Below are 20124 nucleotides of genomic sequence, written 5' to 3'. Positions count from 1 at the left end.
CACTTCTCCCTCCGGCCTGCCACGTCCCTCTCTCTCTGCATTTCTTTTGGCAAGTTTTCTGTTTATTTGTGAAGGGGAGGTTTGTAACTGGGCAGGTCGGGATAAGGATGTGCATCCGTCCTTCTTCTGTCTCCTTCAGGTCTGAAAAATATATAGTTGGGTAAATTCAGAGAATCCTCGCAGCGCTTCCGTCAGACGCCAGGGAACACACAGCAAAACGTGGCAGAGACAGACACTGGCAACAGCCACTCCAACCGTTCACAATTGCCACTGAGATCGTTTCTCGGAACTAGATGGGAAATTACAGAAGAACACACCAGAGCTACGGGGGGAAATGCAATTTTGCTTACATTCATCTTGGCTCTCAATAATGTAAAATATTTCTTCATCTCAATTGTACTCTTTTCTTACAGCAAATAAACGTACATCACGCCCTGCTTGTGACCTAAACAGGAAATACCAAAAAACTTTAAGACAACTATATACTAAACATGCCTGTGAGAGACATCGATTGTTTAATTGTTCAGGATTCTTAAACCAGTCAGAGCCATGCTATGGGTTTGCCTACATTTCTAGTGTTTAAGATTACATCCAGAAGAATAATCCCAGTAATTTCAGCACCTCCAAGCCAGAGAGTTCACCATCAATCAATCCAGAAGAACATCATGAGGAAATAAGAGAAAGCGACCACGAGGAAAACGCAGGAAGACGGGAAACAATCCGTTTTATCTAACCTTCGGAGAACGGTGGCTGCTCATCGCTACCCCGCGCCGATGCAGAGGAGGGGAGGCCCAGGCATTCCTGCAGGCACAGCTCCCTCTGCCGGCACAGCGCAGCAGGCTCCTCGGGGCACCGGCCGGCCAGGGGCGAGGGATGCTCCGCAGCAGGACAGGCGCCCGAGCCACTTCTGCACAGCTTGCAACACGTTACTAACAAGCAGTAAGTGACTCCATGCAGCGTCTTCTCATCTGTAGGTTGGGCTTACCTTGGAATAAGCACCTTGGGTTTTAAGAAAATTAAGCACCTTCCCATCACAGCAAAAAGAGCAACAAAACCCAAACAACAAACCCACCGCACCCCCCAGACCCCAAACAGCATGGATGTTGGATGCGGGTCTTTCGCATGCAAGTGGTCTGTGCTAGATATGCTTCTGGTAGTTCGAGTTACATTTTCTTAACTGTTATTTGTTGTTACTATCGGAGCGTAGGTGCAAGACACAGGAGACAATTTGGTGCAAGAGAAGGGAAAGCAAAGCCGTGCCTAAGGCTACCTTTCTCTGGCTCCCTCCCACCGCACGCAGCTCTCCGGGGAGCCAGAGCTCCCGCCCGGCACCGCAAGGGCCCACGGGCGGGTCGGGACGCTGTCCCCTGCCAGCCCGTCTCCAGGACGCTCATTCTCACAATCTATTGCCTTATTTCCTCAGTCACTAGATGTTGTACAAAAGACAGGGCTAAATACCACGGAAAGACCGACCTCTTCTGATAAAAGAGCGTATAGATGAGTTGTGAAAGGCCCTACAGCCGGGTGAAGCACACCACCGTGTGTAAAGCTCCCTTTGTCATGATTTAACTTACACATTCGTTCTCCCATCGCTTACCAGAAAGCCAAAGATATAAAGCTTTTTTCCTTTGGAGCAACTTAGTTCTATTTTCAGTCTTTTGCTCATCAATAGATTCCTGAAGTTGTGACCCTTACCTCTTGTAAACCAGAGCGATTCCAGCGTCTTCAATATATTTATCAGATTTACAGGAACACAGACTGAAAGCTCTCCTATTTTGTGAAACTAATTTTTTTCCCATCCCACATTAAAAAATAAAAATAAAAAATTTCCAACCTGACTGCAACCGTGAGAGCCGAGATGTGGTGGTTGAGCACAACACAGTGGTTAAAGAGATTGCTAACTCTGAAACCTAATATTTATCTTCTATGGTTATTAAGCATTTTTTACCCTTCTTGTTTTTGCTGTTTTCATAGCACTTCAAATTGGGCTGGTCCAGGAAGCAATAGGAGAATCAAACCTAAATTTCAAACAGCAGCTTGCGTATTAAGACATAAGACATTTCAAAATCAATCTTTTTACTATTCCTGTAATTGAGACGAGAACTATAAAAGATTAAAACCAAAGTACACTGCAGCATTATCCATGTATAGCTGAAATACACACCGGTGGAAGAAAATTTACTCAAGAAGAGAAGTACAGGCATTTTAGTGTCATAACAAGTATTTTTAAATTAAATTAAATCTCCTGCTGTATTTATAAAGATATCTGCTAAAAACCTGTTAGACAGGGAAGGGAGCTACGTAAGAAAAAAAGCAATTACCTTTTATGAAAAGTTGCTGCACGTTTCTATTATTCTCACTGATAAGGTACATGTTTAAAGAGAGCTATGTATGTGTTTACACAGTGAAAGAGGACTTGAGAACACCACTTGAAACTAAATTTAGGTAAGGATGAGCAAAAGAACTGCCCTGCAATAAAACCAAAAGCTGTTTTGGGAAGCTTTGTTTGGCTTCTCCTCCCCCAAAGGTCTCCTCCCTATCGGCATGCTGAGCTGATTTATTCGATAATGCCCGTCTTGCTATTTTCTTTTTCTGTCTGCAGCAAAGGATTTGAAATAAGGGAGCTTCGTTACTACTGCAAACCCTTATTTTCCTGCTATTTCACAGGACATCTTACAACAGACAAGTGTAATAACTAACTATCAGTAAGTGACATACCTTTGTATTATTAAAGGCAGAACATTTTCTGGTTTGTTTTTTGATACTACGTTCCCTGGGTGATGCCAGTAATACGGTGTTATGCGAGCGGCCAGCTGCAGCAACTTCGAAAGAGAGCAGAATTGCAAAACCTCTCATGGTGAATAATAATATTTATTAGACGAGTATAGAATATTATTTTTAGAAGGCACTGTTGCAGCCACCTAAAGATTTACAAAAATTGGAACAACGAAAAAAGTTTGTTTGTTAAACCCTTCATTTAAGACCCCATCTCAAATCAAAGGTTGGCCCCCCGCAAGGACCTCAGGTCAGACACCCGGGGAGCTCAGAGCCCGCGTGTAAATCCCCACAGCTTCCCACGCGGCACGCTGCGAAACCTGCGCTGTTGAGAGATGGCAATGTGCTTGGTAATTAAAAATGGTAGTTTCCAGGACAAGGAAACCTGTCTGGAATCTGTCAGCCTCCCATCCAAGCACCGCCTAGCAGCTACTGGCAGCCTTAAGGGTTAAGACGCTGATTTTCTTCTGCATAGGTGGTGCTATTTTAAGCCAATAGTGTGTTTAAATCCACACCAATGAAATCAATACAGCGCTGCTCTACTCAAGGTGAGCCCAAATAAACCTGTCGGAAGCCCTGAGAAATAGGCTTTGCAGTACACGCCGAGTGCTAAGTGCCTTTCGGTCCAGAGATCCGTCATTATTTAATCATTCTTCCCAAAGCGCTCAAGGCCTGAACCCGCTGGTGCCCACTAGGCACAGCGCAGCCCCTGTGCCTGTCAGCGCTGCCTTGGGCCAGCACATCTGGAAACAGCTGGCCGCTGCAAACTGCGCTCGCACCTCCCGAGCCTATTTCGTGCACTGAGCGTGCCCTAACCGTTTGACAAACGGGCACGTGTTTAAATTCCTTGGGTCCGTCTGGCAACCAAACGCGTAGTACGGCTCTCTGAGTTTACTCACACCCTCGGGGTTTACCAGAAACATTCCGTACCTTGGAAAAGCCACCCAGCATTGCCTAAATCCCAGGCTGCTTCACGCCTTCAGATTAACGCTAGCGACAGATGACGCCTATTAATTACTCTCATACAGTTACAGACTCTCATCTGGCCTCACCGCAACTTCTTCTGCGGCAGGAACCACCGAGTTGGGTGCCAATGACGGCATAGTAACGAGGCTGTGACACACCAGCGACCTGACATCATCTCCGGCTGCAGGTCCCAACGCTGCTGTGGCAGTCACTGACTGCGAGGTGCCAACGCACCCCCGAACGTTTAACAGTCACTGAATACCTGAAGCACGTAAAGCAACGATACGTTTGGGTTTGGAACACGCAGGCAGAGAGGTTTACCTGCTTTCTCTTAGCAATAAACGGTCCTTTTTTCACCAATGCTTTGTGAATTCTGTGCTGAAAATCCCTATTCGCTTTCCAAAAGCGAGCGAGCAAAGTAGCTGTTCCCTTCAGCATGCGTGGGTTTTCACCAAGCAGCTCCACTAAGCAATCATCATAAACTAATTTAATTCTGTTGAAAGCGATGTAGCCCAAAGTATTTAATAACTTGAGAATAAATTTTACCACAGTGACATGTGATTGGTTCATACCACATCCAAAACCCACAGAAATCAGTAATGTAGGTATTAATTGCCCCCTAACCTTGCCCTTTCAATTTTTAGATGCAGTTTTGTGCTGTAATTGCCAGAAATCTGTGTGTCTCTTCATTACTGTCTACACAAATGAGTCATAAATAAAAGCGCTTTAAATGTTCATCATACCTTTTCAAAATTTTGATGATAATCACTTTAATGTCACTTCAACTAAGGGAAGCTTTGCTGCATTAAGGCAGCGACTTACAAGCAGCAAGTCACGCTGAATAAACCCTGCCTGATATTTTCCCATCTGATCAGCAGAGAATCCATTTTGTGTCGGAGTATTTCCCTGCTCTCAGCTCTGCGAGCAAGCAGCATCCTCACCCATTTTGTGTTCCCAGAGCTGCTGCAGCAGTGAAACAGTCCATCATAAAAGCAACGGCACAGCAGAAGAGAAAATTCCAGTAAACTGCAACAGATTAGACCGGTGGCTGTAAAAATGTGCACTAGGTAGAAAAGCACATGAAAGCCTTATGAAAATTGGAACCATGTCTGTCGTACAGCTTCCTAAACGTAGGACAACTCCAAGTGTTTAAATAACTCTACCATTAAATTACACACAATTTGTAATTCCATTGGGGAAACCAAATACTACAGGATAGTAAAAGATTGTATTATTAACATCTATATTAGAAGTAAATAGTTTGCATGTAACTAAAGCCAGATATATGTAAACATAAATTTTTTTTAACAGCATTTAATAAGCGACAATTAAAGAAATTTATTGTTGAGTTCCAGATCTCTCTAGACATAGGTAAGACTTCAATAAAACTGATACAAATCTGGACGTCACATTCTCAAGTACGATTATTATTTTATTGAAAGGAACGTAAGACTAAAACTATTTTACATTACAGTCATTTTGAAACCGAATGGCAAGTTTTTTTGATGCTTTATGAAAGATGTTGTTCCTATTGGAAATCAATAGGAAGGCAGAAGAAATTAGATAGCTATGATTTGCCAAGAAATCAATAAGAAATACAGCAAGATCAGAACCCATGTTCTTTAAATTTTCCATATTAAAATTCAACTTGCACGTGAACAGAACGCAGGTGAGGTGCCACTATATTTTTTGTGGCATATCTATCCTATCACGTCTGAATTTAAGATATTTTGCTTTTAAGGCCTTTCTGATTTTGACACATTAAAATACATTCCCACTGCTTAAAAACATTATTTCATTTGAAGTGATTTAATACATCCTTAAGAAGATCCTGTAACACAAAAACCCCACCGTCAAGTATTTATTTGCAGGCACCCCCTACGATGCCTCGTATCACCGTCACTGGAGGGGCGCGGGGAGCTCCCAGCTGCAAAGGCACCGGCGCTGCACTGGGGGAACTGGGACGGCAGAGCGCCGTGCCACGTCGAGCGGCACCCCAGCACAGCACACGTTTCTCTACGCAGAAACGTTCAGGGGAAAAGGAAAGCTTTCAGCAGTGTACCAAAGAGGTTTTAGATGAAGGTGAGGGTTACGTTTCATCAGGAACTCCCCCCCGCCAAACGCACGCCTCGGGACGTGCTTTTCAGCGCTGATCCGGAGCCTTCCCGCACAGCCTCGCGCTCCGGGTACGTCCTGGCCCCACAGCACAGGTACCCAGGCACATTCACATCTCCCCCTGCACCCACGGGGGGCAAGGAATTCCACTAATGCTGGGAAACACGTGTTTTAATATTGATTGGTAGCTTCGTTAGCAATATAGAGGGTCTTTGAACCAATATTCCTTACCAGTCAGAAAAATTTTATTCAAACTACAGTAGACTTTACCTTTCAGCGGGATCATTTTCCTCAAACAGCAAAACCAACAAGACGCAATTCTCATTTTCTGATTGACCCTCACCTAATACAGCTAGAAACCAGAAGAAGCAGCATCCCTCTGAAAGGCAGGTGTGGGTTTGCACGGGAGCAAGAGGTGGCAGCGGCAGGGAGGGAAGGAGCCGCAGGGCAACACCAGAACCGCACCGGCCCTGCAGAAGCCAAAAGCCCTCTGCCACGGCTGGGGAGCCCCGGGGCCGGGCGGTGGGATGCACGACCCCACGGAGCAGCCCGACCCCACGGAGCAGGGTGCCCAGCCCGGGGCCGGGCGGTGGGATGCACGACCCCACGGAGCAGGGTGCCCAGCCCGGGGCCGGGCGGTGGGATGCACGACCCCACGGAGCGGGGTTCCCGGGGCCGGGCGGTGGGATGCACGACCCCACGGAGCGGGGTTCCCGGGGCCGGGCGGTGGGATGCACGACCCCACGGAGCGGGGTTCCCGGGGCCGGGCGGTGGGATGCACGACCCCACGGAGCAGGGTTCCCGGGGCCGGGCGGTGGGATGCACGACCCCACAGAGCAGGGTTCCCGGGGCCGGGCGGTGGGATGCACGACCCCACGGAGCAGGGTTCCCGGGGCCGGGCGGTGGGATGCACGACCCCACGGAGCAGGGTTCCCGGGGCCGGGCGGTGGGATGCACGACCCCACGGAGCGGGGTTCCCGGGGCCGGGCGGTGGGATCCACGACCCCACGGAGCGGGGTTCCCGGGGCCGGTACTGGCAGAGAGGGACCCGGCGATGCCTTTCGGCCGACGCGATTTACACACGGCTTTATCGAGGGCTCAAGCGCTGAATACAGAACACACTCTATTTGGCTTTCAGTCAATTAAGCTTTAAGCTGTCAGCAAACAAGACTTTTAAGTTAATTTTGAATCACCACAAATCAAGTTGAAGGTTGTGAAAGGGCACGCTCACATGCCAGCATGAAAAAAGGCAGTTTAATTGCCTCTGAATAGCTATTATATGCTGCAATTGGCCTATTGAATCTTAGATGATCTATTTATTTATCAAAGTGCAAAGACTGGTAAAAGAATGAAATGTATGAACTTTAATCGTCTTCCCTCTTGTGTAAGTAGGTAAAATTAAAATGTTTGCACGTAAAAAGTATGATTGAAATTATAATCTTTTGTAAGTTCGATATGTTTGCATTGTATTTTATTTTTGGATAGTTACAGCTGTCCAAACTACAGCTGAATTGTGAAAACAATTAATTTCCAATCCAATAAGGTATTGTTTGTTTTTTTTTTTTTTTAAACTTCCATCAAGTTTTTCATATACTATGTAGATAACTCATGTTTTGAGCCTGCTAGCCTGAAAACCTATCTAGAAGAAAGTATAGAAAAATGCTATAAAACGCTATAAAATCAGCTCCTATTAAGATGTGTTACAAAAAACCACTACAAATTTCATACCAGACCTCTGATTTCATGAAATACACTGTTGTTTAGAATAAAATGACATTAGACAACACCCACAGGAATAGGTTTTCATCACTCTGCCTACAAAAACTGCAACACAAACTAAGGAAATACCATTTTTAAAACGTATCAATAGAACGGTGGGGACCCTCTGAAAGGATCACCCCAAGAAACGCAGTCTACATACCGCTGGGGTTACAGAAAGCGGTCTGACAACACGAGAGGCTTACGGTCGCAGGGGCGAGGAGACCGCCGGATCCACGCAGACCTTCTCTCTTCCTACGCGACTCAAAGCAGACCCTAAGGCGCCAGGGAGTTGAGAGAGCTGTTCTGCACCCACACAGTAAACTCTGCCTATATTTGGTTCTTTTAATGAGCTATATGTAATTATAAACGAAACTGTGGCTTGACATTTTAAACCTTATTTAACATCTATGTCATTTTTCACCAGCGAGTCCAAAAACGTAAATTAAAAAAGCGCAGAGGTTTCAGGTCTTTGCTTTACATCACTACTTCATTGCCTCAGGAATTAGTATAACCTCAGGGCAAGAGCATTTAGATATCTAGGTAATAAGCACAGCAATTTCAGAATTATTACTGCTGTTGATGAGGTAAATTCATATTCTGCAGTGAACTTACTGGATTACAGATGAAAAACAGTGCACTTGGTGCACAGAACAGAAGACGGTGATCTCAAACTACAGATGTCCAGTAAACTTAAAACAAACAAAAAAAACACCTCCCCAGATTTCAGCAGTTGCTTCCAAGACTAAGGGAAACCTTAAAGAAGTTCTACATTATATTTAACAATATATTGGTCATCAAGTGAATGGTTTATGTAATAAAAGCCAGCACAAGCTTCTGGGAAAGTAATTTCCACATGGAAATTTCTAGACTCCAGTAGTTCATATGGTGACATTTGTCAGAACCGTCTTCCACAGGCAAATGCTTCATCGATGCAAGAAAATACTGCTGGAAGCCCTGGATACCATGCACCCCCACAGCGGAACCGCTTCCTAGAGCATTCGGGCCATGATTAAAGCTAACTTATCCCAAGACACTTAGAAGAAAAACATGACAATATAGCCGCCTTCTTTTCAAACTGCTGTAAAGAAGCTGGCTAAGAACGGTACCCAAGCTGGTGGCCTTGCTGCGTCCCAAACGCGTTGCCCAGCAATGACAGAAAACAGAAACGGTTTAGACGCTCACGTGCCTCAACCGTCAGAGGAAACACCCTACAGACATAAGCGTATTCCTGCCACACACTTTAACGCTGTCACACTATCATTACAACCCAAAAAAACCCCAAAGTATGAGACTTCTGAAGTTTTTGGTTGCAATGCTAACCAAACCCGCAACCTAACAGAATAAAAAACCCAACAAAATATGAGGACTCTCAAGAATACTAAAAAAAAAAAAAAAAAAGCATTTTAATACATTACTTTTATAACCTATGCCTCTTTAAAGCTCCACTTCTACACCTGAAGAGATTCTTCTACATAATCTTCTTTTGACTATAATAATTGTTCAAAAGACTTTGAGTTAAAGAAAACACCTTGCTGAAGCATTTCTGCCTAACGTCGTTGAGAAGAGACGAGCAGCCAGAACAGCACAATTAAGGTACAAATGTCTTTCTAAGACAAAGAGAACTAACTTTTCCCAAGTTAATACAATTTTTCGGGGTAACTGTGGCACAAAGGGAAACTGCTCCGCGCTGGAAGAAGACATCTGCCACCAAAACAAAAGAACTTCAGACAAGAGTCCCAGGTCGATTTTCACAAAGTACTGACACACACGATGATGCAGACTTCCCACTCACACACAAAATACAACGGTGTGGGGACTGGTACTACCCAGATACACCATGCGAAGCTTAGCTATATATCATCAAATAAGTATAGGTACCAGAAAGTACACAAAACTAAATGAAAAGAGTTATCTTTTCAAATACAAAAGTAAGCATTTATAGATGAATGCATGTTAAAGGCTGCTTCTTGTGCTACACTAAATAAATTTTTTTTTTAAAAAAAAAAAATCAGTCTTTATTCCAAACAGCACTGTCTGCCAATATGGCTGGCACATAACACACTGGTTTCACTGAAATACGTGGTTGGTGAGGTGACTATTTTAACATTTGAGAAGTTACAGGCTGCCGTGATATAAGTTGTGGCCTCTAACTCACAGTGTAAATATATCGGTATTACCTCTAGCTATAGTCCTCAACTCCAGACAACCTGCAGCAGACGGGGAACTTCTATTTATTTATTTTAAAATCTACAGTCATTTGACAAGCGTCAGCTATCTCTAAATGAACGCCAACGCTAGAACCGAGCACAAGCTGGCCCGGTTCGCACCTGAGCCCGCTGGGTCCGGCAGTGCCCGGCACAGCCCAGAGCTCGCGACTCCACAACTGCTCTGCGCTCCTCCAGTAATTAGAAACCACCTCGCCAGCCCCCAAACAAACCGGTTTTCTTGAATTAGTACCTCCTTAACGACCACGTCGCACTCTCCCGACGCCGACAGATGCCATTCAGGCAGATGTCAAGCCCATAACCCCTCGCAGAGAGCAGGGCTCTTAATGGCGTTTGCTGGGCGACATCTGCCTGACTGGCAGACGCCCGTATCTTTACAAATACACGCAGCTTTGTTGAAAATCCCCGTCTTTTCACATGAATTATGTTCCCTTATAGAAAAAAAAAGGGACAGAATTTTACCCAGCATTTCATGCTTCCTTGTAGACAGCTCATTACAAACTGTAGGAACCTAGATTCTCAATTAGCTTGGTATATGATTATCTATTAGACACATTTCTCAAGGTACTTCAGAATTCCTGTTAGCACACACGAAAACTCCATTAAAATTAACTTTTACATGTTAAATAGCCTGTGTCTGTGAACTCACATGCTATTTTTAATTGTAACAGAAAAGACCAAGTGACAGAGATGAGTCAGTATGTGTTTTATCTAGTTCCTTCATTAGCATCTGAAAGGGATGAAGTTTGCTTTAGATGGTAAAACCTCACTTTTCTGGTGTTTTACACAATAGTCAGGGCATGATATGGTAGATGGTTTTCCAATAAGTGATTAAATACAAATTAAAAGCTGCTTTGATCTCTCGATGGTGGGCTCTGCAGATACAAAAATGAATGTGACAGGGTTTGTGGAAGGTGCTCAGGTTCAGTCTAACCTACTTAAAAGAAGCCCAGCAGGAACTTTGCCCCGAGACTGACTCCTTTGGCACCCTCATTGTGCGGAACAGTGGGCCACTGCCTTGTTCGCTGGGGATGGCAGATGGTTGCATTTGTTGTGCACCTCCACTCCACCCCAAATTTTCCGTGGAAGTCTGGCTGTAACGCAGGGACGCAATGGGCAACGGCACCTGTCGCTCCCCGCTTCAAAGAAGTCCAGCTCCAGCAGTAAGGAAGAGAATGAAACTACCAAAGTAGTCCAGAAGCTCAGTGCATTATAAAAAATTTAGCAAAAAGTCACATACTGTGGTGATTTTTTAAGAGATGACTGTCCCTAACTTTCAGTTTGCAGTTTGTTGAAATATTTTCTTGTGTTACAGTGTAAGCCTTTGAGTAAAAAATTGTAGTAACACACAGAGAAAAACAATACAACACCTAGGAAGTAATTTAAAACTACTTCAAGTAGATAGATGGTACCAAAATCAGAAAGTCTAGACAGCATGGGTAAAATAAGAAGCGCTCACGATGTAAGAAAATGCTGGAAGTTAAAACGTCTGCAAACGCATCCATGTACCGCTGTGCTTCGACAGAGGAATCACAAGAAACACAACCCCTGCCCCTACACGGTTGAAGCTTTAGCACGGACAAATATCGTCACTAATTACAGAGCTATTCTTACCTTTAGAGTAAGGGTTAACCTGGCAATATTTCTTGCTTCTGACTTTGCCAGTTAAAGGATACCTACTGCTTCAAACCCACTACTCGTTATGCACAAAAATAGATTTGTCAATACTGACAGAAGAGATTCAAAAGAATAAATTTTCAAGTTCCCGAACATTTATCAGTAGCATTCCTAGATTTTATTTTCTGTCCAAACCTTTGTATGTGCACTACTGTAACTCTCCCGTACAGACACCGTTATTTCTGACAGAATGCGCGTGTTGGACCTACGAGTCTCCTTGACCGAGACTCCTTTCGGTTACACAGCTAAGCACAGAGTATTTCTAACGCATCTACTCACTGCCTCACCCTGCCACAAGACTTTCTCAGACAGATCCTCCTCTCTCTGTGCACGGGATCGCCAAGGGCTGAGGAAAAGGCTGACCAGCATTTCTTCCCATTCCCTGCACTAACGTGCCACGGCAGCACGCAGGGGAAGAAGGACCGGACCGAGCAGTAAGGCTTGTACCTCTGTAGCTAAAGCAGCCCTCGGGCCCTGCCTCCCAGCCTTTGGAACGGCAGATCCTCAGGAATAAATTGCATTTCGATTCGATTCCCCACCACCCTAGGCTGCAGCTGACTATGCTATGGCACAGCGTTTCCTAAACCAAGAACTGTTTACGTCGGCTCAAGTAGAACTGAATGAAAAATGTATCAGTTACTGTTTTTATTTAGGGAAATAGCAAACCAGAATAATTGGTGCAATAAGAGTATTTCGGTTTGTTCCCGGTCAGGCCACCGGTAGGAGTGTGACCATTTCCGAAGCAAGCCAGCTGCAGCCAGCTGTGGGTGCCCTGTTTCTGTTCCTCGGGGCCGCGTTACCTCCGAGGAGGAGCAGGCACAGACGGGCACAGCAGCCTGCGCCTTCCATTTCCCACCCCCCGACATGGTATTTTCACATAGCTGTTCAAAACAAAGCGTAGAAAACCCATAAACTGTTTCCTGGTTAGTAGCAGACAACAGATTTTGTAATCAAACCAATCAGGGGGCACAGAATCTCTTCGCTAAGGTCAGAACGACATGCCAAGGACATCCAAAAAATGAGTATTTAATTAGAACCAGGCTGGGTCTGTGCTCTGCAAGTGTCGCTGTCAATACTACGTGAGTAAGGTCATCGTGACAAGAAGCGATCGCCAGGGAACAATTCCACACTGGGCAATGCTGAAGAGGCTGGCGGTACTGTCTCCGACAGAGCTGACACTGGAATGAGCTCTTCGTGGCAAGAGTCACCTTTCATTGTGCGTGCCACCGTCAGCAACAAGGTCCCGACCGAAAGCCGGCACTCCTACGACAGCCATACAATACTCCCAATACAGACCAGATTGCCCCCAAGCTGTTATTTCCGTTACTGAGCTAATATCGCACAGCTCAAACACTTCTGCAACCCAAAGTTACTTCCCTCAAGTTCTTCATTTCCAAAACCGCTCCAGACGGTAAACTGGGTGGATTTTTAAAGACGCTCTATTTAGGCTATTCTGTCTTTTTCTCTGTAAGTAAATGAAGCTGTTGGCAGAGGCAGCGACGCACTACCGCGCTGCCTTTTCACGGCCTCCGGGACATTTCACCGTTTATCCCTGTTACGTGCTCAGCCATGCCCTGGTTTTGCTCCCCTACAGATGCTGCTGCACTTCTGTTAAAGCCTAAAGACAAATAGCTGTATTTCCAAACACGTAACAGTACGACACTGCCATTTTGGGTTTGTTCTTAAAGGATTTTGTTCTTCCTTGCTTACTGGAAAAACAGATTTGCATTTCTAAAATAAAAAGTTAGATGATATCTTGGAGCCTAAAATTACACTGAAAATACAAATAGATTACAAAATTTTTAAAAAATTAAATTTTGAAAAAATCACCATAAACTGCAAAATTTTGACCACTGAAGCCAGTAGATTTTATGCCCAACTACGAAAAAAAATGCTGTTGTCCACAGGTGTATTAACAGAAAAAATAGTAAAATTTATGAATTAGCAAAACATTTGCTCTATTTTAGTTATCCAGAAAAGCCTTTACAGGCATTAAAGATAGCAATACATACTACTACTGCACTGGAAGGCTATTCTTGCATGTATTTTCAGTGCATTTGAAGATAGACCCAATTTTCTAAATAACTCCTGCGTGTGTGTTTAAATGCTAAAGAGACGCTGTGGTGTATTACCGAAGTATTTTCCAGAAACAGGCTTCAGTGCCTTTCAGCCAGCTAAGCTAAAATGCTTTAATCTCTAAAAGGACTGATGTGAAAGTCATCCTTTTAAAAAATTATTTGGATAAATGAAAGCGGTTGGTGAATCTCAATTTGAACTGAAAAAAAAAAAATCCTGTTGACCATTGCACACCAGCATTACTTTGTGCAGTCAATCAATAAATATTAGCCTTAATAGGACCACTATAGAAGCAGCTGCATCGTATTTTGAAGATAAGTTTAAGTTTAAATTGTCTCAAAACTTTTTTGTGTGTGTTCTACCAAGACAAAACTAATAGTATTCAATTGTAGACTGAAATGTCATCTCTACTCAGGGTACTTTTTTAAAGCTCAACCGCTTTTAAATAAGAGAAACGCTTTCTCTGTAAATAAAATTGTAACTGCCGTCAGACTCTAGCAACATAGTGAATAGCTTTCTGAAAACCTCAAAACTCAGGCTAGCACAGAGCAAGTAATTTGGAACTTACTCCATTAAAGCAGCCCATCTTCAATCTCTTTCCCGTGCAAAGAACAGACATAGCACACAGCTGTTTATAAACCTGCTATTGCTAAAGCGTCCAGAAAAAGAACCAGGAGGTCTCCAAGAGACATGGAGCCACGGAGACGGTCTACATTCCTGAGGGAAACCCTGATCTGATGTACGTACTGGGGAAATCTGTGTTTCGGCGTATGCTGAGCCCATTCATTTATTCATTTATATTTTTCCAAGGGTCCATCCTCTATTCATTAGTGTTTCTGGACAAGTCCTGCATTGTTCCCCAGCTGCTAAAGACTCTCCCAGCATCCTACCTCCTTTTGGTTATTTCCAGTTAGCCTTTTACCCCCAACGTGCATTAATGCTCCCTGCTCTTCCACCAGCAGTAACCGTGTCCTGGGCACCTTCAGAGACCAGACTCAGAACTAGGTCTGTCACACTAACCATCTCCAGGTCAACAGAAATAACTAGTTTTCTTGTAGACTTCCACAAAAATCTATACAAAGCTCAATCAAAAAAAAAAAAAAGATACCTTTCACGCTCTATAACCTACAGCACATTGTGCTGAAATACATACCGTAATCATTCAAATTCCAAGGGTATTGATATTGAGCATATAAATATTTTCCTTATGACACTGCATAAATAAGCATGAAAAAAGAATCAAAAGATGATTGCTTACAATTAAGTGCATATTTTTGTATGGTCTGTCATTTCAGAGTATGCCTTGATGGACCACAACTCTTGACTTTACCTGCCAGTCAACCATAAAGTAGAGCGACAGTAAAGAGCTACACGAGAGAGGATTGCAGAACTGAAACACACTTAAATTCTCCGTGCGACAAACTAGCAGTGCTTGCTTGCTAGAAAAACCTCAATTCAATCAAGCAGACTGATGGTAGCATGCTTCGATCAGATCTTTCACCAAGGTACATAATTTAAGGGATAACTCTAGTCATATAAATCAAGCTAGTCGGTAGTAGTTACAGTTAAGCAGGTATTTAGTTCTTGTCTATAGCTCCTTCTACTTTCAAATAACTTCACTTCTAATAGCACACACTGCTTCATAAGCAGCCTTAGAATTTCATTTTCTCATGAAAAATCCGCTATTTGGCAGAAAGCCTTCCATCTTCTCTGCACAGTGCCTAGTACGTCAAAACCTAACAAATTTGTTATATTCATGCTCACCTGCCGTGATGTCATCATCAACCAGATCATGCTCTTCTTCCTGGACTTTCACTTCTGTTCCCAATGAATCTGGGCTTGCACTACCGGTTTGAATGGCTTCCGTGGTTACTCCAGCTGAAAAACAACCCAACGCCCACAGAAGTCAGCGATTTTGGTAGGTAATACCCATAGATCAGGGGAAAAAAAAAAAGTAATTATTGTTTGATATTCTGAACCATGCAACGTAACTCTATGAAACTTAGGTAAAGCAAAGAGCAACTACTTTCTAGCTTCCCTTCATACTGCACGCAGACTTTTCACAAACCTATCCTTTAAAAAAACCAAACGAACCAACCAACAATCTTTTCCACACTGTAAATATCTCTTACATTTTCTTCTTTTTCTGCCATCTTCTAGCATCATTAAAAATATTAGCTGCACATATTACACACTAACGACTTATTTAGCTACCAAATACTGAGTTCCAGCAGAACTTCCCTTACGTCTCCTCTCAACACTTCACCCCTCGTGCCAAAAAAAGCACTGTCTTCCCAGGCTACCTTCAGAGCACGTTAACTCAGCTGGCTCATTCCGTGCCGTTCATGCCGGACGCATCTGTTAGTTCCTGATAGCAACTACGCGATGAACACCAAATCACACCACGCGATTAAAGTTCTAATTCACCAGTTTATACCCTGCCCAGTCATGAACTTTAATTATTCGCTGTACGAGCCTTACCACAATTCAATCAGGGCATTACACAAAGCAGCGTTTTGCTGAGGGTGAAAAGAACAGCCTCGCCAGTAGTCTTCCCAAAGAGCTTTAGGAAAGCTCGAAAGCAGCCTGACGGGATGCCCTGGCAAGCTTGCTTTCCTCCCAGTACGTCCCCAACGTCACCTGTCCCATCACAGATCGCTGCTTTACCGATTGCGGCACTAGGTCTGCAATCCGCAGGGGCAACAAGTCGCCGTGTACGCAAGGGCCACGGCCCTTTGTCGGCACCGGCCAAACCTGAACAGGAAACGAAGCCTCTGCAAAGGACGCTGCGCGAGGCAGGCGGCTCTCGCTGACCACTGCAAGCAACGGCTTGTCTGCCACCAGGTTTGGGAATCCACTCCTGACAGCCATTTCACTCCAGGTCATCTTGAAACCGGTTCAGAAACTTTAAGATTCTCATGAGCATTCCAGATTTCATTTTTTTAGTACTGTTTTTAAATACTAAGTATTCACAGCAAAGTAATCACTCAGAGTGACCGTCTGATGGTCATTTCTAACCTTATTCTGACATAACCTCTTTATAAAAAGAAACTCGCACCTTTTCATAACCTTCTTAGCATCCTTCCCGTTGCGTCAACGTGTATAGAAACCAGTGACAACAAACCCACAACCGGACTGGAGCACTCAATAGCGCAGCACTTCTCTGAGCATGCCGGTGCAGAGACAGCACGCGATTCCAAATTGCACGTGAACCTTACTCGGGACGCTTTTAGAAACAAGGAGCTCGCTGTTACGGTGCGGCTGTCGCAGCCCATGGCCGTCACTCCACCAGCGTCCACGTGGACGCCAGGATTCCAGCACCACTTCCCCAAAATACTTTTGGGATTCACTCTCGGGCACCGACTGTTTTCTAATGCTACCATTCATTTGCGTATGCCCACTGGAGTCGGCCAGCATGTTGAGGAGGAGAGGGGCGGTTATTTTTTAAGCACCGCTTTACATTTTGCATTGCAGTTCGTACAAGGAGTTGCTAACCTCTGCAGGCACAGCAAGCATCTAGCTGTTCCCTAAAGATCACCTCCGTAGCCTCAACTTCTCTAATTTCTCTCCAGAGGAGGGTGAGGAGTTTGCATGCCTGTTAAAAACCGTAGTATGAAGGCTCTGACCGATGAGCTGGTTTTCTGTATTAGATGCGCTACACCTTTCCAAAGAGCTTAGTAAGACTAGTTGTAATGCAACGGAAGGAAACAAGTGCCTTTGTGTGAGTTGACTCTAAGTACAACGTATAAAAAATTTTAAAAAGTTTATTACAATTTTATACAATTAAAATAAAAACATAAGTAAAAAATCTGTTTAATCAGAATGATTAAACATTCTCTCCAAACCCACTGAATGGATAAAGCCAAAAGTGGAAAAAAACCAGCCACCATGCAAATATGTCAGGCAATAAATTATTATTTCCTCTCCATGAAAATCCAGTAAGATGGAACATGTATTTCTGGACACAAGTGCTTTCTACATAATTCACCAAAAACGTCTTAGAAGCACATCTTAGAAACGAAAAGATCATAAAACCCCAAATGTATTAAAAATAAGCCAGTCGACATATTAGAAAATATTGGAAAATGAAGATATACTTGTATTAGAAACTTATGCCATTATTACAATTTACTATTTACTGCAGCATCCTAAAGTCATTATTTATTTAATACATTAGAATATTGCAGCAAAATTATTTGCCTTACTTTGTGCTCTTTTAAGTCAAACCTTGCACAAGCAAGATGATCAACCACATATATAAATAGCAAAGTCTTTGGGGTCCAATCGAACTACCCTTACTCAATGAAAACTCCCATTTAAATCGATGGAAGTTTAATTAAGTTTTACTCAATTAATCTGGCTTTAAATAAAACTTTCTAACAGAAATATAAGCCTACCAGAAACACATTCATAAAACCTGATGACGGCATGTTCATTATTATGGACTTTTCATATTTATTTTGCTTTCCAGCGGTAACAGGGGTTATTATTCGAAGCAGAATAGAGAGACACAATTTAAGAATATCTGTTTGAATGTCTTTAATTTCGTGCTGCCACATGCAAGGGTTTCACTTAAAACGAAACAGTAATGCAAGAGAACATTTCCCCGCACAAACTGGGGTTCAGCAACACGGGAAGCAAGAGAAGCGCCCGTCGGCAATTTCTGGGCGGAACGTAGCGAAAGGGGGTTTCAGCAGAGACTGGCCAGCCCTGCCCGTGCCCCGGCAACCTGCCTCGCATTAATTCCCTCCGCACCACGCCGATCGATCCCGGGCAGCTCCCAGCCGCCCCGCGCGCTGCCTGTCTGCCGGCTCCATCCGCATCCCACACGCGCACAAAGGCCAGGCCGAGGTAACCTTTTGCTTTCCGTTAAAGCCATAGCAGCCGCTTTTCTACCTGCGGGAACATCACGGGTTTCAAAATCTATCTGTCCCTCCAGGGCTCGGCAGACAGACCCAGCACCGAGAGCTTGCAGGCATCCCACTGCACAGAGCCCCGGAACGATGCCTTCGGCGCTGTGAGACGATGTTATGCTGGCCAAGGTTAAATAAATAAACAAAATAGAAACATAATATTCAGCGAAGGAATCCCTTTAAAAAGGGAATTTAATTTGCAGACTGTTTGACACTGAAGACAGCCTTTGCTCTTAAAAATAAGCAGGTGGAAAAAGGCAGCAGCATTTGTCCCTTTTTGAACTTCCCCTGGAAAGACGGCCTCGTGGCAAACGCCCCACGGACCACGGGGCACTGCAGAAACAATCCTCCGCTGTGAAAATGCAGAGCAGACAAGGCCATAGCAAATATTTACAGTCGCATGACATAAGCTTAGTAGATACAAGATGAAGCTGTGAAAGCTTAACTGTTTTCCTCCCTGTGGGAGCCTGAAAAATACCAACACCTGCAACATCTCTCATCGGTTTAACTCACAGCATCGCTTACGCACCCCTTCCCGTTTGATGTGGGGTCAACAAGCCGCCGTGCCAATCCTGGATTTGAAGGCCCAAACAAAACAAAGATTTATTGTCCCCCCTACAAGGCGTCGTGCAACGAAGCCTCGCGCGTCCGACCGCCCGCACCGCAAACGGGCAGCTGTAGAAGGGAGCAGGTCGGCGCGGTGACAGCCCGGAGGAGGTGGTCCCCGCAGGGCGAGCTGCTGGCGGAAGAGACAGTGAGATCTGCTGGGCTTTGTGCCCGCTCCTCCACCCCACCGTCGACACAGGGACAAGAATCTCTCTTGCATCAGCTAAAAGATTATTAAAAGATAACCCTGCGCAAGTTCGCCTGTCTTTCAAGTCTCCTGAGCTCATTTTGTGAAGATGCTGGGAGACGTGCCAGCTGCTTGATCCGTACGAGTAAGGTCATGCCCCAGAACTGCTGCTGGATCTCAGCACCGAATATACAACAGATTCCACCTCTGGTTGCTAGTACCACACACCCGACCCGTTCCAGAGCCAAACGTGTATGACAAAGTACCTTATCTCAGCAGCAAGCTTCTATTAGCTATTACCACTTGTTTTAATTGAAACAAACCCGTTAACGTGCAAGAGCAGCGCTATTTCTACATCATGCGTCCAAGAACTATTGCAGAGCAGTAACATACGCTGCACACAAAAACATGCTGATAATAACCTATGCTCCTAGATCAAGAGGCAAGATTGGGAGAAGTGGAGGATGAAGGGATCAAAACAGTAGTTCTTTATCTTTCATAGATGCTCTCCTTACCTTTCTAGAATAAAACTACACTTTTCAAAAGTCAATTGCATCCATTTCAGTCACCGTAAAGGATTCTTATCCCCCTCAATTCCTCCCCAGACCTTTAAAAACAGTGTCATTTTTTTTAATCATGTCTTAAAAAAATACACACTTTACTCTTCACCCACAACAGCAACATTTGTAGCTCCTTATTTTGTTTCTCCTTTCTGATATTGTTGTTGTTATTATTATTCAAGAGTGTTAGCACCTTTGTGTATGTTCATACAGACAATAACACTGCTCAATGCCTTCTCAGCCCTGTCGTTCAGGAGAACCAC

The 20124-nt window shown here is 44.2% G+C and overlaps 1 protein-coding gene across 8 annotated transcripts in view; it reads right to left on the bottom strand.

Moving 5' to 3' along the window:
- Positions 1-20124, bottom strand: part of WDR7 (WD repeat domain 7) — a 136032-nt gene that overhangs the window by 69360 nt on the left and 46548 nt on the right. For all 8 annotated transcript variants that reach the window (XM_075740734.1, XM_075740736.1, XM_075740735.1 and 5 more), the window contains one exon: positions 15360-15473. In XM_075740734.1, the coding sequence (XP_075596849.1) occupies positions 15360-15473 (114 nt within the window). The remainder of the gene's footprint in view (positions 1-15359; positions 15474-20124) is intronic.

This window comes from Balearica regulorum, chromosome Z (genome assembly GCF_011004875.1).
Source record: "Balearica regulorum gibbericeps isolate bBalReg1 chromosome Z, bBalReg1.pri, whole genome shotgun sequence".
Lineage (NCBI taxonomy): Eukaryota > Metazoa > Chordata > Aves > Gruiformes > Gruidae > Balearica > Balearica regulorum.
Note: the sequence above shows the minus strand (reverse complement) of the source record. Positions and strands in the feature narration are given on the sequence as shown.